This window comes from Pistacia vera, unplaced genomic scaffold (assembly GCF_008641045.1).
Source record: "Pistacia vera cultivar Batoury unplaced genomic scaffold, PisVer_v2 Contig300, whole genome shotgun sequence".
NCBI classification, from domain to species: domain Eukaryota; kingdom Viridiplantae; phylum Streptophyta; class Magnoliopsida; order Sapindales; family Anacardiaceae; genus Pistacia; species Pistacia vera.
Window position 1 is genome coordinate 52276 of NW_022196114.1, and position 22583 is coordinate 74858.

Genomic DNA, 22583 nt, shown 5'->3' on the forward strand with positions numbered 1-22583 from the left:
AGACTTTTACAAAAATTCTTCCAATAGCTAATAAACTTATAAAAGCTTGAGTGATTCTTTGGATTCCAAGGTATTTTAGACTTTTACAAAATTTCTTCGAGTAAGTAGTAACTAATAAATTGATAAGAATTTAAGTGTTAGTTATAGATATTACTGGACCTTACTGTTAGTAAGGCCAAGCCTCAGGGACCAAAAATGATGAACTCTGAATATTATTATTATTGCATGAATTTCTTTCTGTTTGAACCATGATTGAGCAAACTGTCAAACAGTAAGTGTCATCTGAAAGTTTCATCCATTACGAGGGGGAGAGGCCTCTTTTTGAGTGCTTCCTACCAAATTCTACAAAGAAGTGGTTTTTTAACAAGCTGTTTCTTCTATAGCAAGACAAATCAAATGCATGCCACACCACCTTTGCTTCTTCCCCAAAGCAACCAACCATAACACTTAAATTCTAGTACAAAATTTCAAAGAGAGAGACACAAATACATATACAAAAAGATATATCAGTAGGCAGTAGCTAATCTATAATTACTCCTATTCTCTCTTTAATTTTTATATACCTTCTTCAACAAGGATAATTCAATGAAAGCTGTAGCTAAAGTGGACTCAACTCTCCTACTTACCTTAATTATGCTGTTTCTTTTTCTCTATATATTCTTAATAAATTGAGTTTCTTTTCAATCATATGTAAATTTTAATTCAGTTATTATTCAAACAATGTTTCCTTCAACTACTACTTCTTCTAAAATTCTCATAGCTATTTCTTTAGACCCAGATGAAAGTAAAGAGCTTCTCTCTTGGGCAATCAGGCTTCTGGCTCATCCAAATGACAGCATTGTTGCCATTCATGTTCTTGGTTAGAACATTTTTTTTTTTTTTTTTTGGTATGGAGCCAATTTTACTTACGTTTCAACTTAGTAATGTCTTGTACTTTTGCATTGTTTGTTAAAACAGTTGGTGAAGAATCAAAGAAGCGTGGATCGATGTCGAAAAGGCAACACCAGATTCGTCAAGCAAAAGCCCATGTCATTTCTGTTCTTGGAGAATTCGCCAGCTCCTGCCAGTCGAAACAGGTACATTATATATGCATATATTAAGTAAATGAAAATTCTCTTGATTTTGTAAATCTTTATTTGGATTTTTCAAGAAATCAGGATGTCTGTAGAAGAGAATGATAATTAAGTATATGATTGACTAATCTTATTATATAACATTGAAAATATGCATGTATCAACCGGAAATTTCTCAGATAAATTTGGAGGCTAAAGTGGGGTTCAGTTCTAGTGTTGGAAGAGGTCTAATTGAGGAAGCAGAGTTTATTTTAGCTGATTTTCTTTTGCTTCATGGCTCAAGAAACCGTTCATCAAATAAGTAAGAAACCAACTTCTCTATGCAAATTCACTTCTTAATTCTTCAGGATGGCCTATCATAATTTACTTTTCTATTTTTCTATTTCTGCTATAGATTTTCCCAGCAAATTACAAGGTACTGTTTTGAGAATGCCCCGGAAGGCTGCACAATAGTGTCGGTAGGGAAACGTGTTGAAGAACAGATAACTTCTAGCCTGGATTCTGCAAATTCTGCAGGTCTGTTTTCCACAAACTACTTTAATTGATATAATACGAATAAATACTTGAAACTGGAAGGCTCTGATCTTTAAATTTCATAACAGAAACTCATCAATTGGACTCAAAGTGGTTGAGCAAGAATACTGATGGTGAAAAAGATACCTCCCCTGTTCAAAACCACATTGTCTTAGAGAAAACAAGAAGCAAAAATCCTTCACCGAGAACGGTTTTCGATCAACTGGAAGAAGAATCTAACAGCACAGAAGACGATACATTTAGCTTCGAGGACTCGAGCATCATCAGCCAGTCTCCTCTGCAGACTCCCAAGTTCAAAGGCCGATTCAACAAAGGCGAGAGAACTATGTCTCCTTACAGACTCATCACTTCATTTTTGAGCTCACCTTTAAGTAGAAGAAATAGAAGCTTGTCCAACAAGGAAAAGCATCAGCCTTTGTTGAAGTGTTTCAGCTACGAGGAGATCTCGAATGCTACCAACAACTTCCACTCAGGTAATTAAAAAAATTAGTCCTTCTATGATACTGATCATCATTTCACGTCGATTATACTAAATATTTTGTGTCGTCTGGATTAAGATAACCTGGTCGGTCAAGGCGGGTATTCGGAAGTATACAAAGGCAATCTTTCTGATGGAAGAACCATTGCTGTGAAGAGGCTGGCAAAGGACAACAAAAGTGCAAACAAGAGAAAAGAATTCTATGGAATGGGCATAATTGGGCATGTATGCCATCCCAATACCGCAACTTTAGTTGGTTGCTGCATAGAAAATGGACTTTATCTGATATTCAACTTCTCCCAGAATGGCAATCTGGAATCTGCATTACATGATAGAAAAAAATTAACCACTCAGTACTAAACGTTTAATTAAGTGAAAATACAACTGATTCTGAAAATAAATAATCCTCAGGAAAAAGAACCAAGTCCCTGGATTGGCCTGTGAGATACAAGATTGCCCTGGGAGTGCCAGGGGTCTTCATATCTTCACAAATGCTGTAAGCACCGATAATTCACCGCGACATAAAAGCCTCAAATGTCCTTCTTGGACCGGATTACGAGCCCCAGGTGATTAATAAAACTACTCGTTGCAATCTGTTAGCGAAAAACGGCAGAGAGTTCTGAATGTAATCAGATTTGTTTTATGCCTTCAGATTGCTGATTTGGATTGCAAAATGGCTTCCGATAAATGGACTCACCATGCTGTGATCCCAATTGAGGGCATTTGGCTACTTGGCACGGAATACTTTCTGAACGGAATTGTTGGCGAAAAACTGATGTTTTGCATTCGGGTTTTCTCCTCGAGATCATTACCGGGCGGAAAACCTGTCGATTCATCGCAGCAAAATCTTCTCTTAGGGTATGCAACTTCCAATTTTGTGATTTTATAATGAAAAACTCAATTTCCAGTCATTTCGATACTCAAATGACTAAATATATGCAGGCAAAGCCCTTCATGGAATCGGAAACATCACAGAACTAATTGATCCGAGCCTGGAAGATAAATATGATTCAGATCAAATGCACAGACTAGTGCTAGCTTCTGCCTATTGCGTGCGACAACCTCGGCTTGGCGCCCATCAATGAGCGAGGTATGAAAATTTTCAGATACGATGTTCACATTTTGTAAAATTAATAAGCGTCCGCACCAAAGAATGACTATTGTTTATTTCTCCGCAGGTGTGGAGTTACTGACAAAAGGGCATGATTCTGAAGCTGCAAAGAACTGGGGATGCCAAAGTGTACTTCTGATTCGGATGAGTTGAACGATTTCTCCATGTTTTTTGGATATCATGTGCCAACAGATATTGATTTGGAGGAGTTTCTGTAGAGAAATATTTTAGTCAACATTTTTTTTTTTTTTTTAATTTTCTTACAATTCAAAGGATCTGCTGACATGAATTAAAGAGATTTAGGGACTGAGTAGAAGATCCAGCAGAACTGGCTTCCTTTCAATGAACTTTTAAAGGGATTATTATACTAACATTTTATTTAATTAATATATGTTAATTTATTATTTGTATCAGATTTTTTAAGTTAAAATGGAAAAATTAACTTAAAAGTGTTAATTATCTGAAATTATGATTAACATATGAATTTAAAAAGAGAATGAACGGCAGAATTGGACAAACAGCAGTTTAGAAAATGAAAAGTCTTAATATAGGAATTAATTAAATTTATTTAGTAAATAGTTAGCTCATCAATAGGAAAACCCAATAGAATGGACTGAAACAAATTTATTAAGCCCGTTTTAAAAGTCAATCAAGATTCATCTACAAAAAGATAGAAACTCATAGTTCTAACGAGGGTCAAAAATGTATGACGGATTTTACTAATAATTTAATGTATGACAGATTTATTATATAGGATTGTTTTTCTTTATTTTCCTTTTTGTTATTAGATTTTCTAATTGATTAAGACTTATTTGGAAGTTAGTTATGTTAGGATTTTAGTTAAATTAGAAGATTAATTTAGTTAAACTTACTTTTTTATTTTTAATTCCTTATTCTAATAGTGTTAGGATTTTTTTTTAAAATATATATAATATTCAAGAACCCTTCAATATGTCAATAAAAGAACTACGCTAGCAATGTTGTCATCTTCCAACTTACAATGGGGATTCTCATGGTGAAGGCTTTTTTGATGGACCAAAGCTAATGAAGATTTATTAATTGATATGGATATTCAGGCATGGAAACATATCAAAGTTGTGGTTATCTATTAAAAGGGTATGCTTTAGAATGGCGGAATGATTGGAAGTGTGCAAAATGTAGGTTTGATAAACTACATCAATATAAAACATGCTTTGAAGAAACAAAAATTCTTTCTATAACCATGTTCAAGAGTTGCTATACCAATACGTGAATTGTTGTAAGTAAAGATCTGTCTGACATATATTGTTGAATATCAACATTTGTTACTCAGCATTGACTATAATGAACGTCCATAATAGCTTTGAGTATTTTATTTGGTAACGCAAACAAAGAGCTAAAATTGATTTACTACTTGACCATACATTGTTTGACATCCTCAAACAAGCTTTTCAGATTGAATCATAATAAAGAGGAGAAGAATTTGTCTTCAAAAAACACATGTCTCACCAATTATGGACGAAAACAAGACATGCGAAAGCACTATTTGAATAAACTCTTGAAGCCAACAAAGATCATGAGATAGTACAAATTAAAGATCACACATCAAAGTGATTGAGAATGAAATCAACATTGAAGTTGAATAGAAGCACTACTTTTTGTTTGCTCCACCAGATGATTTTTACTACTCCATTTATACCTGGGCAGGGACTGGTCCTTGGGGGCCCAGGCCTGGGCCTGTTTGGGACTGGTCCCAAAGGGACCAGTCTCTCAGGCTTGGGATCGGTCCCAAGCCCATGAGAAATCAGGACCCGGACCAGGCCTTAGGCCTGGTCGGGACTGGTCCCATGGGCCTAGGACCGGTCCATGGGGTTTGGAAAATTTTATTTTCCCCCGTCAATTTTTTTTTATATTTTGGGGCAAACAAAATTTTATAGGGGTTTTTAGTATTTTTTAGGGGTTGATTAGTAAGTTTCTAAAATTTAATTCATTTTAAAAAATAATAAATTAATAGTTAATTTAATTTTTAACATAAATATAATATTCACATTTCACACATTCACGCTTCACAAATAAACAATTAATAATTTTTTATTAAATTATTCATCTTCAATTTCATCGTCAACACTAGTTACATATTCAAATCTGTATTCCTAAAGAGTTGAGTAGTTCGGGACTTCCGGGGTGTTGTAGTCTTCTTTCTCCATGAGTCCAATCCCGTAAACCGTTATCACTTCAATCATCTCATCGGTTAAAGACATCTTCTGTCTTAACAATCCGACCACTCGTTGAAAATGTTGAATCGGATGCAATGTGAAACCGCACAGATAAAATGTCACGTGTCATTTGGGATATAATGGGGAATGTTTCTTGTTGGTTCCACCATTGAAGAATATCCATGTCAAGTTGCTCCTTCATCGTCATAAAGGTCAAGTCCACCTGTAGGTAGCGAGTCATCTCATTTGGTCATGTATGTACGAGCTGGAGCTGAGTTGGAGCTTCGCCACGTCCCACATACGCCCACTTGCTCGACCATTGAGGGGGGGCTACATCAAGGTCCTGATCGCCTCTCCTAGACGTTCCACTTCCACTTCCACTTCTACTTCCATTGTATCTGTTCTCATATAAAGAAAAAAGCTCATCCAATTGTGGTTTAAAGTCAGTCAAATAAGACGTATAATCATGTTCTAAATAATGGCTAACTCAGTAATTACACATTAAAACGGAAATTAAATCTAGGATCTAGAAAAGGCCTAATCCATATAAGAATTGAATATCTAACCAATATCTCTTATATTTTTCTTCCATACTTGAAACAATTTCACTAAAATGTTATCATGTCTATATTGATAAAAAGTTTAGCAATTTGAAGTAAAATATCTAAACTAAATTAGTAGTTGGATAATAAATACCACTTAATGTATTAGTAGCATCATAAAAAATTTGAAGAAATGAATAAAAAAGTTCACAAACCGCCCAATCTATAATCGACAACTTCTTCTGGATAGGTCTTCCGGTTGACGAAATCTGTAATTTGTTTCGCGGTTGGCAAAGCTTTTCCAACATCAAGTAGGTAGAGTTCCAACAGATAGGCATGTCTATACATAACTTCAAAGGTCGAATCGGTGGGTCCTCTTGCTTACAAATTTGACGTACTCCTGCCATTTTATTGTTACCAGCCGACGATAAATCCGATAGCTTTACGCACCCTCTCAATCCTTGAATGTATAGCATCTAAACATGTTAACTATCAAATTGATGATGTGACAAGCACATCTCTGGTGATAAAATTTGCCTTCACCAAGCGGATCCAATTTCTTTTCAATAAAGATATTGCCGCGGTGTTAGCAGCTGCATTATAAGCGTAACGCTACAACTCTAGTTAGTAAATATTCTTGCAAAACTTCAGAATCGTAAAATAAAGTTTTCAGCACTATGTTTTTCATTATTGGTTTAAACCTATCAATTTTTGTTGTAAACCCAATTATAATCTAAGAAATGTACTGTAACAGTTAAAAAATCGGTTTTTGATTTACAAGCCCATATGTCTGATGTAAGTGCAAAGATATATCTCTAAATTTTGAAATTCGTTTTAAGTTTATTATTATTTTTGTTATAAAGTTTTAGTATATCTTTCTACTTGTAGTTCTACTAACAGGGGTATATGCTGGACAAAATGCAGTTTTAATCTATAACAAAAAAAGGATTTTCAGATAAACAAATGGGAAAGTCTGTAGCAACTATATATTTGCTATTTCCTCTCGTGCAACATGTGTATTGTATTGCCATGTTGAGAGAGTTGAGGATGTGGGATTAAAATTAAGTGAGTTTGAATTTGTTCTACCTGATCGCTTGAAGATGCATTTATTTAGGGATGCTTCTTCTCTACGTGTCGTCGCATCGTCGAAGTCCCTTCTCAGCCCAATAATGGTTCCACATAAATTAATATCCACACGATTCTTCCCCCTCCACATTTGTCTTTGGCCGTTTTGATTTGGTGAAGTATCGCCAGACATCGAACCACGACCCTCTTTGAGGTCGGGGGGGTGGGTATGTCCGTGCCCGTTGACTGCAGCTCACATGTGTTTGGCTATACCTCGTCCGGCCGAATGTGGTTGTGGAATTACAGCTGCATCCTGGAGAAATGGTGAAAATGGATTGAAGGCTCAATTTCTTCGGTGGATGGAACGTAAAAATCATTGGGGAAGACATAAAATTTATGATAAAATAATAATAATTAAAATGAAAAGAATTAATAAAATATGAAATTATGATGATATTGAAAATAGAAAAAAATTGAATAATATAAATAAATTATATATATTGATGAGAAATTGATTGGAGATTTGGAGTGAGAGATGGAGAATGAGAATGAGAGATGAGAGATTGGTGTGAAAAAAATTAAAAGGTTTTAGGGTTATTATAGTGTAGTTGTGGGGTGGGGGGGGGGGGGGGAGGGAATGAAAAAAAAAAACTTATATTAATAAATAATAAATGTAACCGTTGGTCAGTTACCGTTAGCTGCCAACGGTTAATTTTTTTTTTTTTAAAAAATTTTGTAAAATTTATGTTAGTCCTTGGATTTATACTTATTTTAGGGGGTTTATATAATTTTACAAAGAATTAAATTGATAAAAGACAAAAAAAAAAAACGTTTGGGCCCAAGCCCGGGCTGGAGGAGGGCCAGTGGAGGCCGGGCCTCCTCCTAGGCTGGTCCCGTTTGAGACAAGGCCTTCTAGGACCGGTCTCCCAAGGACCGATCCTCCAAGGACCGATCTAAAACCGGTTTTGGAGCTAGGCTTTTGGGTCGTCCAAATGCCCAACTCCCAACTCTAATTCCATTAACAGATTGCAAAACTTGAGGCGAGTTTATTTTTAAGAGGAGTTGTCCAATGTAGGACAAATTTTCCTAAATTAAGATTAGTTCTTTACTTTCCCTTTTGTTATTAGATTTTCTAATTTTGATTAAGACTTTATATTTGGAAGTTTAATTACGATAGGATTCTAGCTAAATTAGGAAGGTTAATTTAGTTAAACTTTACTTTCTTATTTTATAATTCCTTACCCTAGTTATGTCAGGATTTTCTTATTTTCTAGTAACATTAAGATTAGTTTAGTATAAATAGACTTGTTATCCTACAAACAACAATAAAAATGAATTTACAATAAAATTTCTCAAGTTGTTCCTTCGTGAATTGTTTCAACATGGATTTGACATCTTCTCGTGGATTCGAGATTCATTATTCATAGATACGAGCCGCTATGTTAAAGCATATCTAGTGCTTATTCAAATTCTTTTGTATCACAGTTATAGTAGTACTCTTATATCAATCAATAATAAAACCACAAGGTTCATTAGAGAATATTCCATTTCATTTAAGTTATATGTAGCTAAATTATAAGAGAAAACATAACATGGACTATACATTTATGAAAAAATTTACTATTAGATAAATTTGAAAAGAAAGAAAAAAAACTGTATACATTTACAAAACAGTAACATTGCCCTACAATAACCTGTGGATTATCTCCGAAACAAATTAGCACAAATTCAAGCAAAATGTACCCCTCAGTTTTTTCCCTATTTTCTCACTATCCTATCCTATTATTTTATTCAATATTCCTATCAAAATACATATTTATTTTAATATTCAAAATTCAATCATATTCTATTCAACTCAAAACATTAACAATTATCTTTTTCAATAAAAATTTTAAAATTAATAAAAACACCCCCACCCACCCAAGTCACTATCACCTGCCAACAGCCATCATTGTCGTTGCCACCGTCAGTTGCTGCCGTTGTAACGACGCAACGGCGACCAAATCTTTGGCAGTAAATTTGGCCACTTCCAGCCAGATCCATAGTGGATCTAGCCGGAAAGGGACAGATCGACGCACGATTGGCCAAATCTAGCTGGTTGTGAGCCATTCCGACAAATTCCAACTATCTTTTGACGGTGATAGCCCCATTCCGGTAGATTTCGACTACTTTCCGACGATGACAGCTGGCTACTAGCAATATGTGCATAGGTGAAGGTTTCTTGTCAATTTATAAATTTTTATTATAGGGGTTATTTAGTTAAATTAGCAAACCTAAGGGGTTTAAATAATTTAAATATTTTCAAAAACAATATTTTCAAAAAATATAAAAAAAAAATTCTCAAAATTCTACCCTATTTTTTAAAATACTATTAAACATTGAATGTTATGCTGAAAAACTAACCAAACGGAAAATGTTAGTAGGCTACAACTACCCCAGCATAATCATTAAATTGCCTCAAATATATATGTATATACCCACTACGTATCAGCCTTCAGTAACATCACTTAAAGGAAATTCGTACTAACCGAAGCACCCCCTCACAAACACCGTACTAAGTAAGCTTACTCCCCCAGTAGGACAACGTGACCTTCCAAAAAGGTGAAGGGGCAAAGGCAATCGAGTAACCATCACCGGTAGCGTTACCTCTCTCGGTACCAAGTTGCACCAAGGTAAAGGAAATTTGTGACCTCAGACTCAGAGAGAGAGAGAGAGAGAGAGAGAGAGAGAGATGGACTTGACCGGTTGACCATGTAAATGGTGTGGATTGTCGGCTTTTGAAAGATAGTGGACAGGAGAGAGGTGAGAAAGTGGGCATGGACCACTGTAAGTTGGCGATGGTGCGTGCGTGACAGGGTGAGCCCACGACGAGATGGCGTGGGCCGGTCTCGCACGTGAAGGGGATGTGGTCTGGCCCCACTCTTTGTCTTAAATGGAGCCCACTTTGATAGCNATATATTCAAGAACCCTTCAATATGTCAATAGAAGAACTACGCTAGCAATGTTGTCATCTTCCAACTTACAATGGGGATTCTCATGGTGAAGGCTTTTTTTATTGGACTGAAGCTAATAAAGATTTATTAATTGATATGGATATTCAGGCATGGAAACATATCAAAGTTGTTGGTTATCTATTAAAAGGGTATGCTTTAGAATGGCGGAATGATTGGAAGTGTGCAAAATGTAGGTTTGATAAACTACATCAAATATAAAACATGCTTTGAAGAAACAAAATTTCTTTCTCATAACCATGTTCAAGAGTTGCTATACCAATACGTGAATTGTTGTCAAGGTAATAGATCTGTCTGACAATATATTGTTGAATATCAACATTTGTTACTCAGCATTGACTATAATGAACGTCCATAATAGCTTTGAGATATTTTATTTGGTTTAACGCAAACATAAGAGCTAAAATTGATTTACAACTTGATCATACATTGTTTGACATCCTCAAACAAGCTTTTCAGATTGAATCATAAATAAAGAGGAGAAGAATTTGTCTTCAAAAAACACATGTCTCACCAATTATGGACGAAAACAAGACATGCAAAAGCACTTCTTGAATAAACTCTTGAAGCCAACAAAGATCATGAGATAGTACAAATTAAAGATCACACATCAAAAGAGATTAAGAATGAAATCAACATTGAAGTTGAATAAGAAGCACTACTTTTTGTTTGCTCCACCAGATGATTTTTACTACTCCATTTTATACCTGGGCAAGGGACTGGTCCCTTGCGGGCCCAGGCCTGGGCCTGTTTGGGACTGGTCCCAAATGGGACCAGTCTCTCATGGGCTTGGGATCGGTCCCAAGCCCATGAGAAAAATCAGGACCCGGACCAGGCCTTAGGCCTGGTCGGGACTGGTCCCATGGGCCTAGGACCGGTCCCATGGGGTTTGGAAAATTTTATTTTCCCCCGTCAATTTTTTTTTATATTTTGGGGGCAAAACAAAATTTTATAGGGGGTTTTTAGTATTTTTTAGGGGTTGATTAGTAAGTTTCTAAAAATTTAATTCATTTTAAAAAATAATAAATTAATAGTTAATTTTAATTTTTAACATAAATATAATATTCACATTTCACACATTCACGCTTCACAAATAAACAATTAAATAATTTTTTTATTAAATTATTCATCTTCAATTTCATCGTCAACACTAGTTACATTATTCAAATCTGTATTCCTAAAGAGTTCGAGTAGTTCGGGATCTCAGGGTGCTGTTGTAGTCTTCTTTCTCCATGAGTCCAATCCCGTAAACACGTTATCACTTCATCACTATCGGTTAAAGAACATCTTCTGTCTTAACAATCCGACCACTCGTTGAAAATGTTGACTCGGATGCAATTGTAGAAACCGGCCACAGATAAATGTCACGTGGTCATTTGGGATATAATGGGGAATTGACTTCTTGTTGGTTCCACCATTGAAGAATATCCATGTCAAGTTGCTCCTTCATCGTCATAAAGGTCAAGTCCAACTGTAGGTAGCGAGTCATTCTTGGTCTGTATGTTACGAGCTGGAGCTAGAGTTGGAGCTTCGCCAGTCCACATACGCCACCTTGCTCGACCATTGAGGGGGGCTACATCAAGGTCCTGATCGCCTCTCCTAGACGTCCACTTCCACTTCCACTTCTACTTCCATTGTATCTGTTCTCATATAAAGAAAAAAGCCTATCCAATGTGTGTTTAAAGTCAGTCAAATAAGACGTTAAATCATGTTCTAAATAATGGCCTAACTCAGTAATTACACCATTAACTACGGATAATTTAAATCTAGGATCTAGAAAAGACCTAATCCATAAAGAATTGAAATTTAACCAATATCTCTTATATTTTTCTTCCATACTGAAACAATTTCACTAAAAAGTTATCATGTCTATTATGATAAAAAGTTTTAGCAATTTGAAGTAAAATATCTAACACAAATTAGTAGTTGGATAATAAATACCACTTAATGTATGTAGCATCATAAAAAATTTGAAGAAATGAATAAAAAAAGTTCACAAACGCCCCCAATCATAACGCAAACTTCTTGGTAGGTCTTCGGGGTGACGAAATCTGTATTTGTTTCGCGGTTGGCAAAGCTTTTTCCAACATCAAGTGGTAGAGTTCAACAGATAGGCATGTCTATACATAACTTCAAAGGTCGAATCGTGGTGGGTCCTCTTGCTTACAATATTTGAGTACTCCTGCCATCTTTATTGGTACCGCCGACGATAAATCCGATAGCTTTACGCACCCTCTCAATCTGAATGTATAGCATCTAAACGCTTTAACTATCAAATTGATGATGTGACAAGACACCTCTCTGGTGGATAAAATTTGCCTTCACCAAGCGGATCCAATTTCTTTTCAAATAAAGATATTGCCGCGGTGTGTTAGCAGCTGCATTATCAAGCGTTAACGCAAAAACTTATCAGTTAGTAAATATTCTTGCAAAACTTCAAGAATCGTAAAATAAATAGTTTCAGCACTATGTTTTTATATAATGGTTTAAAACCTATCAATTTTGTTGTAAACCCCAATTATAATCTAAGAAATGTACTGTAACAGTAAAAAATCGGTTTTTGATTTACAAGCCATATGTCTGATGTAAGTGCAATAGATATATTCCTAAATTTGAAATTCGTTTTTAAGTTTATTATTTATTTGTTATAAAGTTTTAGTATATCTCTCTACTTGTAGTTCTACTAACAGGGGTATATGTGGACAAAATGCAGTTAATCATATTAACAAAAAAAGGATTTTCGATAAACAAATGGGAAAGTCTGTAGCAACTATATATCTTGCTATTTCCTCTCGTGGCAACATGTGTATTGTATTGCCATGTTGAGAGAGTTGAGGATGTGGATTAAAATTAAGTGAGTTTGAATTTGTACATGATCCGCTTGAAGATGCATTATTTAGGGAGCTTCTTCTCTACGTGTCGTCGCATCGTCGAAGTCCCCTTCTCAGCCCAATAATGGTTCCACATAAATTACATATCCCACACGATTCTTCCCCCCATTGTCTTTGGCCGTTTTGATTTGGTGAAGTATCGCCAGACATCGAACAGACCTCTTTGACGGTCGGGGGGGGTGGGCTATGTCCGTGCCCGTTGACTCGCAGCTCACATGTGTTTGGCTATACCTCGTCTCCGGCGAATGTGGTTGTGGAATTACAGCTGCATCCTTGGAGGAAATGGTGTGAAAATGGATTGAAGGCTCCAATTTCTTCGGTGGATGGAACGTAAAAAAATCATTTGGGGAAGACATATAAATTTATGATAAAATATATAATAATTAAAATGAAAAGAAATTAAATAATAATATGAAATTATGATGATATTGAAAAATAGAAAAAAATTTGAATTATAAATAAAAATATAAATATAAATTGAATGAGAAATTGATTGGAGATTTGGAGTAGAGAGATGAGAGAATGAAAGAATGAGAGATTGAGAGATTGGTGTGAAAAAAATTAAGGGTTTGGGGTATTTATAGTGTAGTTGTGGGGTTGGGGGGGGGGGGGGGGGAGGGAATGAAAAAAAAAACTTATATTATATAAATAATAAATTTAACCGTTGGTCAGTTACCGTTAGTGCCAACGGTTAATTTTTTTTTTTTTTTAATAAATTTTGTAAAATTTTATGTTAGTCCTTGAATTTATACTTATTTTAGGGGGTTTAATATAATTTTACAAAGAATTAAATTGATAAAAGACAAAAAAAAAAACGTTTGGGCCAAGCCCGGGCCTTGGAGGAGGGCCAGTGGAGGGCCCGGGCCTCCTCCTTAGGCCTGGTCCCGTTTTGAGACAAGGCCTTCTAGGACCGGTCCTCCCAAGGACACGATCTCCCAAGGACCGATCCTAAAACCGGTTTTTGGAGCTAGGCTTTTGGTCCGGTCCCAAATGCCCAACTCTACTCCATTTCAACCAGATTGCAAAACTCGAGGCAAGTTTTTTTAAGAGGAGTTGTCCAATGTAGGACAAATTTTCCTAAATTAAGATTAGTTCTTTACTTTCCTTTTGTTATTAGATTTTCTAATTTTGATTAAGACTTTATATTTGGAAGTTTAATTACGATAGGATTCTAGCTAAATTAGGAAGGTTAATTTAGTTAAACTTTACTTTCTTATTTATAATTCCTTACCCTAGTTATGTCAGGATTTTCTTATTTTCTAGTAGCATTAAGATAGTTTAGTATAAATAGACTTGTTATCCTACAAACAACAATAAAAATGAATTTACAATAAATTTCTCAAGTTGTTCCTTCGTGAATTGTTTCAACATGGATTGACATCTTCTCGTGGATTCGAGATTCATTATTCATAGATACGAGCCGCTATGTTAAAGCATATCTAGTGCTTATTCAATTCTTTGTATCACAGTTATAGTAGTACTCTTATATCAATCAATAATAAAAACCACAAGGTTCATTAGAGAATTTCCATTTCATTTAAGTTATATGTAGCTAAAATATAAGAGAAAACATACATGTGATACATTATGAAAAAAATTTACTATTAGATAAATTTGAAAAGAAGAAAGAAAAAAACTGTATACATTTACAAAACAGTAACATTGCCCTACAATAACCTGTGGATTATCTCCGAAAAAATTAGCACAAATTCAAGCAAATGTACCCCCAGTTTTTTCCTATTTTCTCACATCCTATCCTATTATTTTATTCAATATTCCTATCAAAATACATATTTTTAATATTCAAAATTCAATCATATTCTATTCAACTCAAAACATTAACAATTATCTTTTTCAATAAAATTTTAAAATTAATAAAACACCCCCACCCACCCAAGTCACTATCAACCTGCCAACAGCACATTGTCGTTGCCACCGTCAGTTGCTGCCGTTGTAACGACGCAACGGCGACCAAATCTTTGGCAGTAAATTTGGCCACTCCAGCCAGATCCATAGTGGATCTAGCCGAGAAAGGGACAGTAGCACCACGATTGGCCAAATCTAGCTGGTTGTGAGCCATTCCGACAAATTCAACTATCTTTTGACGGGTGATAGCCCCATTCCGGTAGATTTCGAAACTTTCCGACGATGACAGCTGGCTACTAGCAATAGTGCATAGGTGAAGGTTTTTGTCAATTTATAAATTTTATTATAGGGGTATTAGTTAAATTAGCAAACCTAAGGGTTTAAATAATTTAAATATTTTAAAAACAATATTTTCAAAAAATATAAAAAAAAAATTCTCAAAATTCTACCCTATTTTTAAATACTATTAAACATTGATGTATGCTGAAAAACTAACCAAACGGAGGAAAATGTTAGTAGGCTACAACCACCCCAGCATAATCATTAAATTGCCTCAAATATATATGTATACCCACTACGTATCAGCCTTCAGTAACATCACTAAAGGAAATTCGTACACGAAGCACCCCTCACAAACACCGTACTAAGTAAGCTTACTCCCCAGTAGGACAAACGTGAACTTCCAAAAAGGTGAAGGGGCAAAGGCAATCGAGTAACCATCACCGGTAGCGTTACCTCTCTCGGTACCAAGTTGCACCAAGGTAAAGGAATTTGTGACCCCAGACTAGAGGAAGAGAGAGAGAGAGAGAGAGATTGGACTTGACCGGTTGACCATGTAAATGGTGTGGATTGTCGGCTTTTGAAAGATAGTGGACAGAGAGAGAGAGAAAGTGGGCATGGACCACTGTAAGTTGGCGATGGTGCGTGCGTGACAGGGTGAGCCCACGACGAGATGGCGTGGGCCGGTCTCGCACGTGAAGGGGATGTGGTCTGGCCCCACTCTTTGTCTTATGGAGCCCACTTTGATAGCTACTTCATATACACATGCAAGCCGAAGCTTGGGTTTTTCTCACGTCTTTTCTGTCCTTTTTTTTTTTTTTGGTTTTTTTATCACAATTTAATACAAAATTTTAATTATATTCGTTTAACTTAAGAAAAATAATTCAAAAAATCTCAATTTTTTCAAGTAGATTTGATTTTTTTTTCATAATTTTTAACTTGATAAATCATGAACAAATAAATAAAATCTACTCCCTTTGAGTCAAAAAATCATGAAAATCCGAAAAAAACGTTTATTAATAGTGTTAGCGATTTGTTAAATTTGGATAATTATATGAATCCATCAAACCTAAAAAATAATAAATAAAAACAAAAAATAAAATACAAAATTATGATTTTTTATATTAACTTATAAAATTGTCAAATCATCCACTTAAAAACTAATAGTTCTACCTAAAATCATCAAATCATTAAGATAAAACGCACCCACCAAAAAAATGTGCTTGTGATTAAGGAAACACTATTTGAAAATTATGCAAATTATACTTGACAAAAAAAAAAAAAAAAATCCCTCTTATACTAATATATATTGAGTGTATAATTGAAGATAAGATAATTTTATAACAACCATTAAACATTGACGTATATATGATATGATATACTCAGTTTGATCAGACAAATTTGAGCATAGATAGAGTGTCTTCTACTTACCCAAAAAATGGTTCATTTTCGAATTAAATGTTTGATGACAAGAGCCATGTTTGGAAACTGAGAAATGGTCCAGAGAGAACTGCAGCCACTAGTTAAAATCTTGCAATTTATGAGCCCAAAAAAAAAAAAAAAAAAAATTCCAGAGTTATAGGCATATCGAATTATAGAAGGAAAATGTCAGTGAAAGCAAATAATATGAACCTGCCTCTCGCAAAATGTTTTGTACCAGGTTTGTTTGTAATTGGGAAATTTAGATTTATCATGGAAGAAAGTGGAACACCCGCCTTAACAAACTGGAGTACTTAAACAAAAGATTTAGTTTCATTCACCGTCTTGAGAGATTGTTAAATCTTTAGGAGCTTAATTCTTGTCTTTAATCCAGCACCCTTAAGAAGATATTTTCTACATCGGGTTCAAGATTAACTCTAACGATCCAATATCATAAAATGTTCTTGATCTAGACTAATAATTCGAAGAACTTTCCCCAAGTTAGAGCACATGATTCACTGTGTGGGGTTGAATTTGACTTGACGTTTCAGCCAATATTTATCAAAATAGCAGCCATTGCGCTTTTACTTTTTTATATGAAGCAGAATAAGTCATATTGCACCAACAACTCTATCTCACAAATTTTCTCTCACAATCTTTACATGACAGTTTATAATTAATTAGTGAGACTCATATAGGACCTATGTAAGATTTGTTATAAGCTAATTAATTGCGAGCTGTCACATCAGGGTTGTGAGAGAAAGTTTATGAACAACTCTTTCTCATAAACTTTCTCTCACAATCTTAACGTGATAGCTCGCAATTAATTAGTAAGACTCATTGTGAACTGATTAATTGTAAACTCCCATGTCAAGATTGTGAGAAAATGTTTGTTAAAAAGGGTTGTTAGTGTAATATTATTTAAGAAGAATATTCACTGTTTCAACTACAATGTGCTTTGAAATAATGAAATAAATCCAAATATATTTTTCAATCAACTGTTGTGTGCTTTGAAATAATGAAATAAATCCAAATATATTTTTCAATCAACTGTTGTGTGCTTTGAAATAATGAAATAAATCCAAATATATTTTTCAAAGTCCTCGTTTCAAACCATTACATTATTACAATTTATAGTAAAGGAATATGAACATTTTCTTTCTTCGTAATTGTACGGTTTCGGGGAAGATATTTCATCACTTTCATATATATTGCAATTTAAGGAGATAATTTAACATGTCATACATAGTTTTAATATTTATCCATGTAATATAGGAAATATTAACCTTTCCCGATGCAAACAACCCGTCAGAATAGTCTTAGATCATATCACAATATATGTATTTCAACATAACAAATATAACGCCAAATAATGTCACAATAGGTATATAGGGTGTCTCAATCCTATACTTTAAGGGTGTGTTTGATTCAGGGAATATTATATTACTAAGAATGTTCTATTAATGAAAATATATATTACTTTAAAGATTATTGGGAATGTTTAGGGAAATGTGTTTAGTTGGTTTGAATAAATTGATAGGTATATTATATTAATTGTTTGATTAAGAGGAATAAATTAGTGGGTATGTTACATAAATTACTAAATTACCCTCCTTTTTTAATATTAATATAATATTATTTTTTGAATAATTTCTATTAACCTCCTACATTTCAAATTTAGCTAAAACACTCCAATAACAACAAAAGTTTAAAACTTAACAAAAACACCCCCACCCACCTCAAGCCACTGTCGATACCCTGCCACCACCGTCGACGGCGACGACAGTGGAGATTTGGCCATGAAAGGCTAGATCTGATTGTTTCAGGTCATGGATCATAGATTCATGGCCAAAAACGGCTTTAGCGACGCACGACTGACCAGATTCAACCGGTCGTGCGCCATTCTGTCGCTACCATGACCAGATTCGGCCACCACTCTTGGGTAATTTTTTTAAATTGTAAGGGTATTTATGTCTTAAAAACTTTGTATATAATGATAAAATAATCAATTAGTATTTTTGTAAATTGTTTTTAAAACAAGGGTATTATTGTCCTAAAATTTTATCAATAAGAGATAAAATTATAATAAAAATAAGATTATTAAATAATCTTAAAATACTTAAGAAACCAACAGTAATTACTATTGGTTTTAGAAGATTACTAGCATTTTATATTACTTAACAACCAAACGTGGTAATCAAATAATAATTCTCTATTACCCCCAACCAAACATAATAATATGATGCAGAAAATGCAAAAATAATATTCCAATCAAGGGAAGATTTCGCCCCTCCAAAATAACATATTTTAACTTCAACTTGAAGGTCCTATTCATAAAACTCATTGGTTTCATAGATTATACTTTGATGACATCAAATTAGAATAGTGTAGAAGCCGATCTAGTGACAAATAAATAATCCTAAAATATCACTTTAATATAATAAAAATTCGAATAAATTTCGAATATATACACAAGAACGTGGGCATATTCATTTAATTAAACTTTATATTCTGAAAATTTGGAGCATATTTTTATGCTATCTTTCTGACTTTAACCTGACATATCCCCACCCAAGCCAATAATTTGATTGATTGGTTACTGAAATTAGAAAAGTGTAGAAGCTGTGACCAATATCAAATTACAAAAGATAAAGTATAATAATAATAATGGGCAGTCAAAATTCAGTTCAGTGAATATGGACAAATGCATTTTTCGAAAGCCAAGTAATGAATGAACTCATCAAATTAAGAAAGTTCCAGAAATTAAATTAAAATAAGATTCTTCCGGCTCTTAATATTTTATTATATGATCATATTAAACTTGGCCCTTTCTTAAAAGTTTTCTGCTTTAGAAAAAAGAGATTTGGATATTCTAAATAAAAAAATCAACCAATAGAAATAGAGATATAGATCCTTGAAAGAAGAAACTTTTACTGAAAATTAAGAAAAGGAAGTTACAATAAAGCCCTCATAAGAAAAAGTAAACGGTCATTTGGAGGGAGATCGTAGAGAAAACCTGAAGATACAAAAGCTAATTAATCAATCAATCATCATCATCATCCTAATAATCTTGTAAATCAACGGCTAAAACTCATCACCCTAATTTACATACACTTAAAACTAACACCAACCATCTGATTATTTTAGTTCCATAGTTAAACTTCCAAGCCAAGAAGTACCGGATGATGATGAGAGTGGAGAGCACGTACGGACTAAACTTCCTCCAACTTTTCCTCAAAACGTCGGAACGACGCCGTATTGGTTATCGGCCATGAAGGCCGCTGGAGAGACATAGAGATGGCCAACTTCCGAATCCACCTCTGTCCGTTTCGCGAACCGGCCTTTGATTCTCGGTCTCGTTTCGGCGTACGCTTTACGTGAATGATACCGAATTGTCTTCTCAAATTTCCGGTTCTTTCTCTTCTCTCTGTAACGCAAAACCCGAGCTTCACGATCGAGTCCGCATAGTTGCGTTGCTTGGTTTGTACTGGCACCGGAAACCGGCACGTTTGGATCAGTTCCCGCAATGTTTCGGCCGAATGGATATGATATATCGGACATTGATTTCCCGTCCGGAACAACTCCAACATCAGAAGACGAAACCTGAAAAAGTTAATGAATTTATAAGAACTCGTTCTTCTTTTTCTTTGATAAATTAATGAAAAGGAGAGATTTTTAAAGGGTTAATTAATTACACTTTGGCTGAGAGATTGAGTTTGGTAACTGAATGAAGTGAGTTTGGATCGGCAGAAATCGATATCGAAACAATTTTCATTGTTCATGACTTGAATTTGAGGAGGTTTCGGAGTCTGAACTGGGACAACACTATCCATACACGCACTGTGATTCGGATACGAATTCGTGTACTCAAAATCGAGAAACGGATCCATTTCGGAGAAGAACAGCTCCCCGGATTTCATTTCATTTGTACTTTCCAAACTCAGTTTCGAACTCCGCGGCATTAACCACGCGCCACTATCCACACCTCCTTCCTCATGTTGCTGACACGCGCCACTGAACTCTGAACTCCCGTTTTCGTTTGGCGCCAAGTTCAAAGTCGAAGACTTTACGATGGAATCCGCCGAGTCGAACAACGGCTCGACCGGGTTCCTCTCGTGGCGTCTCGCCAAAGGATTCGCCGAATGGATATCGTTATCGCACGTGACGCACAGAGCCGCTGCGTCGGCCTTGCACGTGACGGCCGCGGGTGCCTGCTCACACACCTCGCACATCCACACACGTGCATGCTTGTTGACGCAGTGAATCCTGGCGTCGCAGTTTAGACAAAGAAAAGCCGAGTCTACGCGGCAGAACACAGCCGAGGCAGCAGCTTTACACGTGTCACAAGGCTTCGCCGCCACGCCCCAGCCGCCAGAAATACCCTTGAGATGGTGGTTGTGTAGTTCAATTCCCATGTCACAAATTACCAAGCGAAAAACAAAAACACTTCCAAAAAACACTTACAAAAAAAAACTTGGTATCAGTTTTCGTTTTGGTGTAGACGGGTAACGTGGAGAAATGGGAGAGGGGTCTTTGATATGTTTGGCGTAGGGGATTTTTTTGGGGAGCTATGAGTGATGGAAATCTAGGTAATGACGAATGGTACGGGGACACGTGGAGCGACAGAGGCCAAGTAAAAGGTTTAATTTTTATATTTAAGTTTTTTTTGTTTTTGGGATTTTTAATAATGCTTAGGGGAAGTAGTTGTCAACTTGTCATATGTCTGTGCCGACGTGGGACCTTAAGTGGAGAGAGGAAAGATGAAGTGACAGCAAGTTCTACGAAGTTTTTCGTTACACCTACATCAAGACATAAGTGGGTCGGGCACACCAAAATTATTTGATTTTAATTTTCCTTGATTAAGTTTTATAATTTTAATACATATGCTTATTATTATAATCTCATTCGGTATGTTATAATTAAAATTCATATTCCTAAGAAGTATAATATAATTTTTTGTATGGTTTCTAGTGATATAGCGTAGATAATTTGTTTTTTTTTAATTGATTAATTTTCCATTTATTAAAAATGATATGAAAAATCCTAAGTTACAATAGGTTAATTTCATGGAAGGGCAGTTTCCTATTTTTAGTAGGTCAATATCAGCCGATTTATGATGACTTAATGACTATATCATGACAATGCATGGTTGACTTGCAACGTCTCAATGATTAATCTAAAACAACAAAGGTTCATAATAAAGATGAATTTGAGTTTAGTTTTTGAACCTTTGATTCCAAGGGCAGAGCATAACACAGGCTAAGCCGTGTTGTAACCTTGCTCGAATTTGTTGTAATTTTTTCAAAAAATTACAACAAATATACTTTAAAAATTTCCTAACTATGCCTCGGTTTGATTCCCTCAGTTAAGTACACATGTTTTTAGAGTGAAAAAGACTATAAAATCATACAAATTTATATCTGTGTAAGGAGAAATACTTATATAATATCTACTGTATAATTGAATGGCACATGCATAAAGTTAACACAATATCTACTTATTTAGGACTTGAGATGTTACCTGGTATATTAATATGAATACACACACAAAATCTCTCAGGTGTGGATATTAGCAACTAGTTATTGACTTTTGTTGATGCGAGATTTTGACACCAACCAAATGCACGTGTGAAATACTGAGCTGGCCCAGAACACACACGTGAACGAGAGAGTGAGAGTAATGGAGAACAGTATTTAAAGTGGTTCGGATGCTAAGAAAGCAAATCCTATGTCCACTGATTTCGTATTAATGATAGTGGTCAGGTCGCGTTCAGTGGACTGACTTACAAATGATTATACAAGAGATAAAATGCTATTTTTTCTTTAGAGAGATTAGCTAATCCCTTAAATGAAAGAAAAACTCCCTATTTATAGTGGGATAGATTAAGGTTATCATTACTAAATCTGTGAGTTGGTGAGATTATCCGTGCAAATCCTTCTTTATATCCCATTACCCACATTCTAGAGTGATTTACGCGATTTGGTGCAGGGATTGGACACGTGAAATCGCTATAGCTCCTGGCTGGTCTGACGCGTATCCACTGTCCTGACACAAGCATGCCGCCCTTGTCATTATATGACGTGGCTGCCTCTGACTGGCTGCGGGTCTACCTAAGCTCT

At 35.1% G+C, this 22583-nt stretch overlaps 1 protein-coding gene and 1 pseudogene across 1 annotated transcript; one reads left to right on the forward strand and one right to left on the reverse strand.

Annotated features, from left to right (window-relative positions):
- Positions 1-610: 610 nt before the first annotated feature.
- LOC116135558 lies at positions 611-3421 on the forward strand (annotated as a pseudogene).
- A 15954-nt stretch (positions 3422-19375) lies between these two features.
- Positions 19376-21020, reverse strand: LOC116135541 (zinc finger protein CONSTANS-LIKE 5-like). Its single transcript, XM_031421249.1, has 2 exons — positions 20160-21020; positions 19376-20067 (listed from the first exon to the last, which is right to left on the reverse strand). Exons 1-2 carry the CDS (start codon positions 20877-20879, stop codon positions 19699-19701), a joined length of 1089 nt encoding a protein of 362 aa, XP_031277109.1. The 5' UTR covers positions 20880-21020; the 3' UTR covers positions 19376-19698.
- Between the last annotated feature and the right edge of the window lie 1563 nt (positions 21021-22583).